Below are 12104 nucleotides of genomic sequence, written 5' to 3'. Positions count from 1 at the left end.
TAAAACAGTGAATAAACTGCTCCTCTCAGCTTGTATCATCAGTGCTACTGACACATCAAAGTTAGTAGTAGGGAAGAAGCTCATTGGCTGTTAGCCTGGCTGCTAAATTATGCTATTTTTTTTTTTTTTTTTTTTTTTGAATGAGACGTCTGTAAAATACACTTACTACGATTAGACAGCAAAACCTCTTAGAACTAGACCTATATAGCAACAATAATGTCAGATCAATCCCCATCATTATAAAGAGTTATGAAGTTATAATCGGCCGTGGATTGTTTTTACACTCTTTTTACGAGTTCTTTTGAAGCTATGCTGCAAATTTTCTGCTTCCTTTGGGCGTACCAATACGGCGGCTGACCCACTTTCCATAATTCCAACCTTAATGGGCGATCAGTTATCATGTTATCCATCCAGTACATGATAGACTAGTGCAATTCCCCCCAAAACTTGATGGGTTCTTTTAATCTGCCCCAGTACAAACTCTGCTTCAATAACATGCTTTTAATCAAATTAAAATCAACTTATTGATGTTGCAAGTAAACATGTCTACTGCTGGGACATTTTAAAGTACCACCCCAGTGATTCTGAATGTTTGGCCCATTTACTGTAATTTAACCACATTTTACACTGCAACAAACCATCTTGCCGAACATGCAGGGGTACTAAAGATTTCACAACATATACTCAAAATCCCTCCATTTTCAAATTTGAATTTTTGGTTACAACAGCCACCTTTGTTCTGCTTCTGCTGGTAACTATTGTCACCATTCATAAACCACAGAAATGATAATTTGCTGTGTAAAGCAAATGTTTCCCCAGGGACTATTTTCCAGCGCAGACACCATTTCACTCCACCCAATTCACGTCCACAAAACAGACCAGTGCTGCTGCTTTTAGGAAAACTAACATGGACGACTTTATTACTGTGATGGAATATTGATGTGAAGAAAGTCTGAAGTCTCTGAAAGTTCATTTTCATATCAAAGCGGAATGAATGGAAACCAACAGCTGGAGAAAATGGAGGAAAAATGATATAACGTGACTGCTTGCTTTGGGAAAAGATTAGCAGAAACATGAAGTTTATATATTTTGTAGATATTAGGCTAAACATGCAAAATCATTAGTATTGTCCCTCATGGTCATATTATTAGCGTGCATGTAAATGTTCTCAATGGCATGTTCTGCATTCTAAAAGTGTGACTGTGTGAAATGGACCTTTAAATCAAAGTGAAACAGACAAGTATAACATATATTAAGTCTTATATGTGATTTTTAAGAGTACTATGGTGGGGCGTCTCCACTAACTAAAATGTAACTAAAAGGTGTTCAGTGTATTGTAAGAACCCAAACTTACATCATGCCACCCACTTTCTGTTGACACTCGCCCCACCTGCTCTCCACGCCCTTTTTGGTGGAAGACATGCCAGGGTGAGCCAGCAAATGAACACCAAATGGGTGCAGGCGGCAAAAACTCTGCTTGTGACTGACGAATTTACCACTTTGTCACTGCCAAAGTCACTGCCCTTGATCTGCACCACCACAACATAGAGCCCTAGATGTCTAACAGTGCAATCAAGTGCAATGTTCAAGAAGAGCACACACCCACATCCACAGGCACACAAACACTCGCACATCCATACCAAAGTACAGTAAAAACACACAACATCGTCAATAAAGAAGTTCAACAGTTATTGCTAAATTTTGACATAGTTCACATTTTTGTACCTAAACAACCAGGTTACAGAGAATTTTGTTCACAATTTTATGTGTATAGGGTATATTTTAGTGTGGATCTCAGAATCCCATTGTAACCCCCGCTTAAATGTAATAAGTTAATTGAGTGCCTGTTAAGTGTCTGGTTAAATAACTGCCTATAATCTGAGTAGAGAGAAACACACAGCTGGAAACAGCACCCAAATCTCCAGCAGAGTGGACGACGCCTCAAACGCCCTCCCATGTGCTTTCATGTCTTGTTTCTGCTGAACATACGCTCTCCGCGCAGGGTGAGGTGCTGCAGCTGGTACTGCAGAACGTCTGTGTCTGCCGACTCCTTGATGCTCATTTTGTCCAGATTGAGGTAGTCCAGAGACTTGGACTGGGCCCTCTTCCCTTTGAGCAGGCAGAGGGGTAAAGGCCCGTGCAGGCCTCTCCCAGGCTCGCTGTGAGCCAGGGACCTGAGGAAGGTGTCACTTGAGCTGGGCATCCGCCTCCGTCTCCGTCCGTTGGCAGCAGGAATATCATAGGGTTGGTAGTAGCGGCTTTTGGCTTTGAAGATTCGTGATGCCCGGTGGATGCCCAAGTCCATCGGCTTGGAGACAGAGCTCGGGACAGGGCTAGGCAACGCCTCTGATACAGAGCTCTTCTCCGGAGTGCTGGCCGACCACTTGTGGGCTAATTTGAGCAGCTCTTCCCCGGTGGTGAAGCCCACCAGATAGTTGGAGTCCATGTGGAGAATCTGGTACCCTGCAACAGTACTTTTGATAGGTGAGCAAGGGGTGCTGGCGCAGCGGGGTCTGTCTGCCTCTGGTTTCAGTGTGGCTTTGACCTCAGCAGTAGGCAGGATGGAGATGGGTGCCCTTGATACTCCACTGATATCCATTTCCATCTTCACAGACATAGCCTGACTGAAGAAAGGCAGAGAAAAGACATCAGTCAGTAAGTGTTGTGTCAATCCATACCGGTACCATGTTATACAAATACTAATAATACAAATCTGTATTGTCCACCAAGTGGAAATTTGCCTTTGGCTTCTGAAATTACAAAAAAAAAAAAAAAAACTTGGTAATTTGGTAACATGGTACTTCCATTTTTGGGGGGGTAAAAAAAAAAAATCTTTTTTTAGAGATTTATCTGGAATAAATATAATTTATAAATGATAAATGTGTTAAATGCCTCCAAAATCTAAAACTAACAATACCTACTAATAACGAAGGTGTAAAAATTTACCATTACAATCATCTTCATTTTAAAAAATATTTTTATGAAAATGTTGGCAATTTAAAGTTGTGTCCCAGATTTTTGTCAACTGTCAGATTTTTACAAACACATAATTTACTCATGCATAAAAGGGCTAGTTATATTGCATTAAATTATTTAAATATCATTACTACATTAATTTAGTGTTTTAATGGATGCATATCAATGACTAAGAAGGCTTTTTACTTTGAAATGCTTCAGGTACAAACAGTTAATACAACCTGTCACTGGAGGACCAGAGGGCCAAAAACAGTTTATCAGAGAAAGAGGAGGGAGAGGATAAATAATGAGGCAGACAGACAGGCAGAAGAGCCACAAAGAGAGAAAGAAAGTTGGAGAAAAGGGGTTGTGGAGCAGAAAATAAAACAAGCTGGAGACATGAGCCATGGAGGCAAGAAAGGAGATTAAAGAGGAGGACATGGAGACGTTCTTAGAGGACGTGACAAAAGTGCAACAAGACTTTGACGTGCTGCAGACAGCAGACACACCAGCAGGTGCTCCATTAGATGAAGGCTTTGCTGAGCCACAGTCCCTTACAGCCAGGACAATCACAAGACAAGTCTTTAAAAACTAGCTGCTTATTACACCAGACAAACAAGACTCCATGACAAGGAAGAGAGTAAAGCGTCAGAGGCTGATCCTAACGGCCACCATGCTGAACTTACACAAAGAATTCATCACAAGCCACCCTACATCAGCACTCAGTCACTCATCCTTTTGTGCTTTAGGGCCCTATTATATTACTGCACCAAAACCCCCTGACCACAAGACATGCCTCTGTAACCTTCATGACCATGCAGCTTTAATGCTGGAGGAGCTTCAGTCATACACTGTGTTCACATGGCGGCCATTTTCCTCCATCACACTCAGGGTGGGAGGCTCGAATGCTGTTATCAGGTCATACTGCTGTGTTCCAGGCTGCATGTCGTGGAAAATCTGACAAACTGTTGTCAACTCACCACCTCCCAATTGATGAACTACTGAGAAGACAATGGATAGCAATGCTATCAACTAGTAACATTGGCTTGGAAGTGGTTGAATGCTAACATTAGCTGGTGTCTAACAGTAGCTAACAGGTTATCAAACATGCTGGAGGGACACTGGGCTATATTTCAGGCTAAAAGTTAGCCTTAAATATAGCCCAGTGTCCCTCCAGATTTTCACTAGCCATTGTCTTTTCAGTTGTTCATCAATTGTAAAGTGGTGAAATGAAAACCATGTGTCAAATTCCCTGTGTTTAGCTGATGTGCAGCCTGGAACACAGCAGCACCACATAACAGCATTTCAGCTTCCCACCCTGAGTGTGACGTCAGAGGAAGATGGCAACCATGTGAATATGATCTATTACGTTTTGTGGATTCGACAAAACTGGAGGAGAGTTTTAAATTGGTGTGTTGCACACAAGCAACTGAATCCTGCCTTCTTCAAAAACAAACAGGTCGTGTAAACGAGCAGACAGTGCTGCTCCTAGAACATGAACATGACACTAATGTCCACTGGATTCAATGGGAAAGAGTGGGACAGTTAACAGCTGGTGAAAGATACACAACTATAAGAGCTTATATGATTATATGATGAAAATCTCAAAAATGGAGCCCCGACATGTGTGTGTCTTGTCTGGAGCCAGTCACAAGAATACCACAACCAGCTTCAAGCATGCAAAGAGAACGAGCTCAACATACACATAGATTTTTCAGAGACATGGAAATGCAAGTACCATGCTGAAGTTCAAATGTGCTGTTTTGGACAGAACTCACCTGTGTTAAAATTACATATTGGTACAAATTACACAAAGGAAGGTAAGTCAAAATTCTGCACAGTCTGTGAATCTAAATGCAAGATGCTGCATCCATTTGGGCCTACATGGATCCCATACTGAGAGAGATACACAGGGCACATCCAGCAGCTGATGGAGTACACTTCCTCAGTGACATTCCTATGAAATAGGAGTTTAAAATGGCAACATGGAACTTTTTTTCCAACTTCACATGGAAAGGATGCTCCAGATGGAATTGGAGTTAGAGTGAAGAGGGCAGCTGACAGTGTGGTTTTAAGAGGACATGATACTGTCATTGCCAAGCAGTTTGATGACAAGGTTTCCTACAGCCTTAACAACATACTATTCTACCTCACTGAGGGACAAGATATTAAGAGCTTTGCCAAAGTCCCTCCTCGTACCCTGAAAACTTGGGTGGGTCAACCCACACCAGAAGCGCCTCTGGTGCGGAGAACAGACATGGACATGCAGTGTCAGAATGATTCAGGAATGTGTCACTGTTTCAGTTTGTTGTGCTTTAGGCACCGAGCAACAAGGAAAACCAGCATGGAAATGAGCAGAATGGAAAACCAGAGATATTCTGCAGCCCCCAAAGAAGGTTTAAAGACTGTGAGCACAACTTATGAAGGAAATGGAAGAGGAGCCACCATCAGGCCCTGAGGGCACATCCACAGAAATAACTACTGAGAGTATTAAGCCTGGTGACCAGATGGCAGTAGGTTATGTTGACTGGTTCACTGGTGGCCGGCCAGAACTGAACTTCTATGAATGGTGAAAATCAGCATGAGGGAGTGGAAATGTGCACAGGAGGCTGCTCTGAGAGAAGTGTCGAGAACAGAGATGCTCACAAGTTTTTTCTTGCAAGTCCAAGTCAAATCTAGACACTTTAAGTCCAAGTCAAGACTCATTTCTCTGAGGGTCAATTCCAAGTCAAGTCTCAAGTCTCTCACGGTAGAAAAAAGTCAAGTATTCTATCTGCTGGATGTTGGATGTTCTTTAGGGCTGGGTATTAAGAGCCGGTTCCAAATTTACAAGAACTGGGATATCATCAAGAAATGTGACTTTCAGGTCTGCGTATTGGGTCCTGTAACAAATTTGGTCCTGGGTGTACCTCAGGGCCTTGATGGTGATTCAAGAAAAGAGAATGTACACTCCCAGAAAATCCTGTCAACTAGGAAATTGAGAATTTAGTGATGAGGATAATGATGATGATCCAGATTACATCCCCTGTCGTCATGAGAGCCATCATAGTGATGGTTCTCACCTCTCTAAGTTATGTGGATCAGATGATGTGCCAAGTACATTCTCTAAATGCAAAAAAAAAAAAAAAAAAAAAGGAACGGGCAGAAACAGGCTTGTGGTCATCTCTATATATTATACAAGTTTTGTTTCTGTCAAGAACTGTCATGTTCACTGAGACCTGAGTCAGCGTTTTTTAGTTTTACTTTAAACTGACATATCTACCAAATGGTTCCGTTTAAGAATTCAATAATAATGAAAAAAAAAAAAAAATCACTTTTGAGGGGAAAAAAAAATACAGTTTTTATTAAAGACAGGGATATGACCATTTATGTAATATGTACAGGCAAATTATCTGCATTCCACACAGTAAATGCAGCTATAAGTGATAACCAAATCAACTTTTATTTTAAAATTTATAGTAATTACATATTCTTCTTGTTGCTGAATACACTAATAGACAATATTAATGTACTACATTTATTAATTAAGTCCCCCTCCAGTTATTTATTAAGCCCCTAAAAAAATAATCTCTGTTCATCAATATTAGATCTTGATAAGTTTTTTACCATGAATAAACATCCCTTAGTGCTTCAAAAATATGTGACTCTAAACCTTGCTGTCATTCAAAATGCATGGAATTATGAAAATACAAATAGTCACGATATTCTAGATCACTTGTATAAAACCAAACATTATGGTAAAAAAAACAAAAAAACAAGTTATTTAGATGGAAATGAGGGATACATTTCAGTCCTGTTGCATTACTTGGATTATACTGTCTCCAAGCTCCAATTTGAAAATGTGATGAAGGTGCAGACTTTCAGCAACAAGGCAAGCTGCTTTGAATGAACTTTTTCTGTCACTACAGTGCTGATTACAGTGACAGAGGCGAGTCATTTAAAATTTGGATCTGTTTATCTGCAAAATATGCGCTTTCAGAGATGCTTTGAACATGCTTTGAAGCGGCCAGGGGGTGAAGTGGGAAGGGGAGAGGGCCAGTTGTATACAGGAAGGAGAGGAGTTGGCAGAGCTAAGTTCTGGGCTAGAATTTAACAGAAAAGTGGTGAAGAACAGCAAAACGGCTGAAATTGTTTAGTAGTAAGTTTAGTGTGTTCTGATTAGAGTGTGGATCAAGCTGCATATTTTTGTCCAAACCCAACCTGAGCCCAAAAGCATAGTAACTGAGCCCAACCCGAACCTGACAGGCATTCCTTTTTTATGTCCAAGCCCGAACCAAGCCCCAGATTTTGCTTGTCCTCCATCATTAGGTTACATATATGTGTACATATATATATATATATATATACCACCTGAAATAGTCTACGTGCTGCCTTCAGCGTTGTCACGTAAACTCTAGCACTTTACAGGAAGTTGCTCAGAATAGACAGGTCCATTTCTATTTATTTTACAGTAGCATTTCACTAAATTAATGCCAATGTGACTGAACCTGACTCAAACCTGGACATAATTTCTAAATTTTTGTCCAAACCCAGTCCAACCCATCAGAATTCGTTGGGTATCCACACTCTAGTTCTGATTAGTGCTAAACTGAATGAAGTCCAGTAAAGTAAGTAAACCTGCACATTTATCAGCATGTTAGGCATTTTTATTAGACATGGTTTTGGGCGACTCGGGCTTTCATCAGGTCGACAAAACATCAGTTCACACAGGTGTTATACAGGGGCAAATGAGTGGATGTGACTGTCAATATCATAGAGCAACATTGCTGCCGCTATATCAAGGAAGCCAAATATTAATCGTCTTAGTCATTATATAATAATGTATAATAATATCAGTATATTCACTGGGGACCTAAACAAACTACTGCTAGACAAAGAGTGGAAGTGGGTGTTTGTGTTGAATTACTACAAACCCCAACATGCACTGGAACATCTGGAGCTATCAACACCCTGAAACAGCTGCATAGCCCCACTGCTTCCTCCTCCTGACGGGCTCATCAGCAGCTCAGTGGATCACTTCCATCAAAACAGTTACTGGCTACCTTGCTCACTAGCCAGCCAGCCAGAGGCAACGTCAAAACAAAAAAACAGAAAGGTGTTTCCAAGACAGGTGTGAGGTCGAGTACTTGTTGTCTGTTGTAAGGACAAACCTGTCTGTCTCATGTTGGGAGCTGTTGTGGCTCTAATGAAAGAATAGAACCTTATCAGACGTTATGAGACAGTTATTGTTATGTCTTGTTGGGTTTTTTGTTTGTTTGTTTGTTGTTTGTTTTTGTATTCACAATAAACCTGCATATATTTTTGTCTTTGACTTATGAAATACTTAGGCATATTTTGGGGTGTGGCTTTACATGAAAATTGTACCTTTACTTCTAGCTGTATTTGCATGCCAGTAATGTGCATGCATGAGTAAAAACATGTGACTGTAGATTTCTCTTCAGCCAAACATCAGTCTGGTTATTTGTGGCTATCATCTGGTTATTTCTGATTCCATGTGACTATTTGTCATTTGAAAGGATTCAAGGTTGACTTGCAGATACAATCTGCCAGAAAAAAGAAAGATGCAGTGAACTCTTTTTGTGTCATTTTCGTCTCTGATCAGTTTGGTTTAAGATATCTTTGTTTTTTTTATAGAAACACATTTTTGTGGAGGAATGTTTCATGTAATGTTCATATTTCCATATGAATCATTATTTCTACAATGTGTATTTACAGCCATTTCTGTTTGAAGAGAAAACATTTTAACACCTAGACTGTATGTCCTTTTTGTATCGTCTCTGTCTTTCTGTCCTTCATTATCATATGCTAGTTTCCATGCCAATTAGCAATACTGAATATATTTATGATGTTTTAGATCTTCTAACAACTTTTCAGAGAATCATTATCATCTGCTGGAGGGAACAGAGTTGGGGGATTTACTTATGTAATTACTTAATTATGTATTGTTTTTTTTTTATTTATTTACTTGATCTTGTTTTTGTGTATTTCAAGTTGTGTGCAAGCCAGCTGTTTCAGAGGTTTAACACTCACACTAAATCTCTGTCAGATTAGATCAATTCCTTTATATGTTGACATAGCTTGAGTATATTATAATTGTCTTTGTTTTTTTGCTTTGTTTTTTTTTCATATTAAAATTGTTGATGTTGTATCATTATTCTTCAAATGTTCATTATATGTGTTATTTAAAGGCTATTAATGTTATTTGGCTCTTTGGCCACAGGGGCCACTATGTTGCTTTATCATAGCGGTGGACACATCCACTCATGTGTCCCCTATATAACACCTGTGCAGCTGATGGGTTTTATTAGACCTGATGAAGGCCTGAGTGGCCCAGAACCTTGTCTATCCATAAAAATGCCTAACATGTGGGTAAGTGTGGGTTTACTTACTTTACTAATGAGAATTTAAAGCCCCCTATGTGAGGAGAGTGTACATAAGGAATAGGAACAGATAATATATACAAAATGACTAAATTTTTAAAACACAATGAAACATGCATACTACAGGCTGTGCATGCCCTTGACTATAGTCAGAGGAGTGACTGAAGTATTTTCATGGATAGAATTAGATTTGTTGAAACCACTGCAGAAAAACTGCGGTGGTTTCAACAAATGCAGCAACTAGGGCTGTGAAACCGAATCATTTAAAAAAAAAAAAAAAAAATCAAACCATTCAATCCACAGCACAGCCTTCAAAGTGCAGTGTTACACACACACCCACTGTATGAGAGCCATACAACCACACACTGAGCTGAGGCATTCAAGCATATACTGTATTTTTACGTTTATTTTAAATAGCTGACTTTTGCCTTTTAAAGAATATTTGTTGATTTCATGTTGTTATCCCAAATTTCAGAATGAAAAAATTATTTTGTCATATTTTGGCAAATACGACAAACTGCAGAGAACATTGGAAATTGTAATTTTTTTTTTTTTTTAATTGCTTCACCTTTGTTAGGCAAAAAAATAGCACCTTTGTTATGATGTTTTATGTATGTAACATATGATACAATCTGCAACTTGTTACAGTATAATTTGAATTAATTGTATTATTGTTCTAAGTACGTATTTTCTGTTGTTAAAATCAAGACAAGTTGTGTTTTTGGTTGCAGATTTTGTTTTTTCATGTCAATAAATATTTGACCGCAAAAAAATAAAAATAAATAAATAAAAAATAAAAAAAAGATTTGGTATATTTTTTCTCCATAATACATAAAGCAAACTGACCTAAAACCGTACTCGAGACCCAAAAAAAACCCACAACACAAACTGAACCGTGGGTTTACTGAACAGTCCCACCCCTGATAGCAGCTATAACAAATATTATATATTCTATCACTCCCTCCCTCAGGCCTGGTATACCACCTCTGGCAGACAGTAATGTGTACACACGGTACCCCACCCACCTTCCTAAATTAATTGTTAATTTGCCCGGTAGGAGGCAAAAGAAATGGATGAACAGACTACAATGAGGTACCTATTTTTTAGTAAGTGTCCCACCACGGTGTGTCATCGAGTCCACTGTATGTAATAAAACCCATCTAGAAACAACTGCAGGCCATTCAATCAAAGCCCCAGTCACATTTCATCACCCCATCACAGAGCTACACGGCCTTTAAGGCGAGGACATGCTGCAGGAAAATGTCCACACTGGCAGATAATGTAGCAGGACATTATTTCAAATAGGCCACTGAGCAATCTGCGCACAGAAGCCTTCCTATTCAACAGAACGACCGAGGCGGCGTTGCCCACTACATAACATCTATAGATGCATTATTGAAGCTGCATAAAAAATGTAGGCCTATGTGTATATACATGTAGATGGATAGATAGATACATTTACAAACACACACGGCTACAAAGACTGTGATGTGGGAAATGACGGTCGGCCGGGGAAAAAAAAAAAAAAAAACATGACAGGCCGGTTTCATCCTGTTTTCCGTGGGTGGTGGGAAACCCAGCTCCACTACGCGGAGAGGACATTTAATATCTTGAGATATTCAATATATTTTTATTAGCATGCCACCAACATCAGCAGCGTCATTAAATCAAAGATTAAGCCACCATACTGCTAGACAGCGTGTACAGAACGCATTTGACCGGCATTTTGCCTTTACTGTTAATCCTGCGGAGGAAAAAAAGAAAAAAGCGTGGTAAGGCTTTACGGGCAGAAAGACACGACGCTGATCGTTAGAAAAGAGAAGAAATGACAGACCTCTCTGACCGCAGAGAATCCGCTGCTCTCACTTCCCCTCGGCTGGCCGACTGCTGTCACACATGGAGAAATGAAAACGAAACCTCCGGTCGACCGTTTTTCAAAACAAAAGCCCGCACGACGAGCATATCTCCGCAATCAGGTGGAAACCTATTAACTCCTCCCTGGCTGGGAAACGTCAGCGCCGACCCCCTCTGTGCACACGGGCTTTTGACGCTAGGTGCCGCGCTGCTTCCCACACTGGACGCTTGATGGGCGTCGACGTCGACGTCACGCACGTCTCTCGAAACACAATGCAAGCTGCCTACATAGACAAAATGAATCGGAAGCGTGGAAATAACTGATCCTGTGGACATTTTTTTTCTTGCAAATCTTTATTTCGAGACAAAAACAATGATTCTAATATTGCTTACAAACAATATTTTTTATTGTGATATGGATCCCCTGGGTCTGAAATAAAGGGATAACTAACTAACTAAACAGAAAAAAAACGTGAAGCCTCTAACACAAAATATGACAAGAACAATACATAAAAATATACCCAACAAAAATAAATGGATTAACAAAAAGTGGATTACAGCAAACTCAAAGGCATTAAAACTATTATTATTTAACTTATTATTATTATTATTGCACACAATAACCCTTTTGATTGTCCTCTTGTTTTACGATAAGAAAAAGAGGAAAAAGAGAGGAAAAAAGTTAAAATTATCATCTGCATCCTTTGTGAAAAAACAGCTGGTGTACACCTCAGCATCAAGCATATGGTCCCCTGGCTGACCGTGTGTTGCCATGATAAAGCATATCTGGAAAGAAAATAGAGCATTATTTTAGCTTGCATTCTGCATCAAGTCTCCACATGGGTTTGGAGATTTGTCAGTGGTGGAAACCACCTGATGTTACATTATTATTTGAGGTATTGCTACTGGTATATA

General features: G+C 39.7%; 1 protein-coding gene across 1 annotated transcript; it reads right to left on the bottom strand.

Moving 5' to 3' along the window:
- Positions 1 to 1014: 1014 nt before the first annotated feature.
- Positions 1015 to 11305, bottom strand: macir (macrophage immunometabolism regulator). Its single transcript, XM_030066107.1, has 2 exons — positions 11170 to 11305; positions 1015 to 2624 (listed from the first exon to the last, which is right to left on the bottom strand). The coding sequence occupies exon 2, from the start codon at positions 2615 to 2617 to the stop codon at positions 1964 to 1966; it is 654 nt and encodes a 217-aa protein (XP_029921967.1). The 5' UTR covers positions 2618 to 2624; positions 11170 to 11305; the 3' UTR covers positions 1015 to 1963.
- Between the last annotated feature and the right edge of the window lie 799 nt (positions 11306 to 12104).

Source organism: Myripristis murdjan, chromosome 12 (genome assembly GCF_902150065.1).
Source record: "Myripristis murdjan chromosome 12, fMyrMur1.1, whole genome shotgun sequence".
Taxonomy (NCBI): domain Eukaryota; kingdom Metazoa; phylum Chordata; class Actinopteri; order Holocentriformes; family Holocentridae; genus Myripristis; species Myripristis murdjan.
Note: the sequence above shows the minus strand (reverse complement) of the source record. Positions and strands in the feature narration are given on the sequence as shown.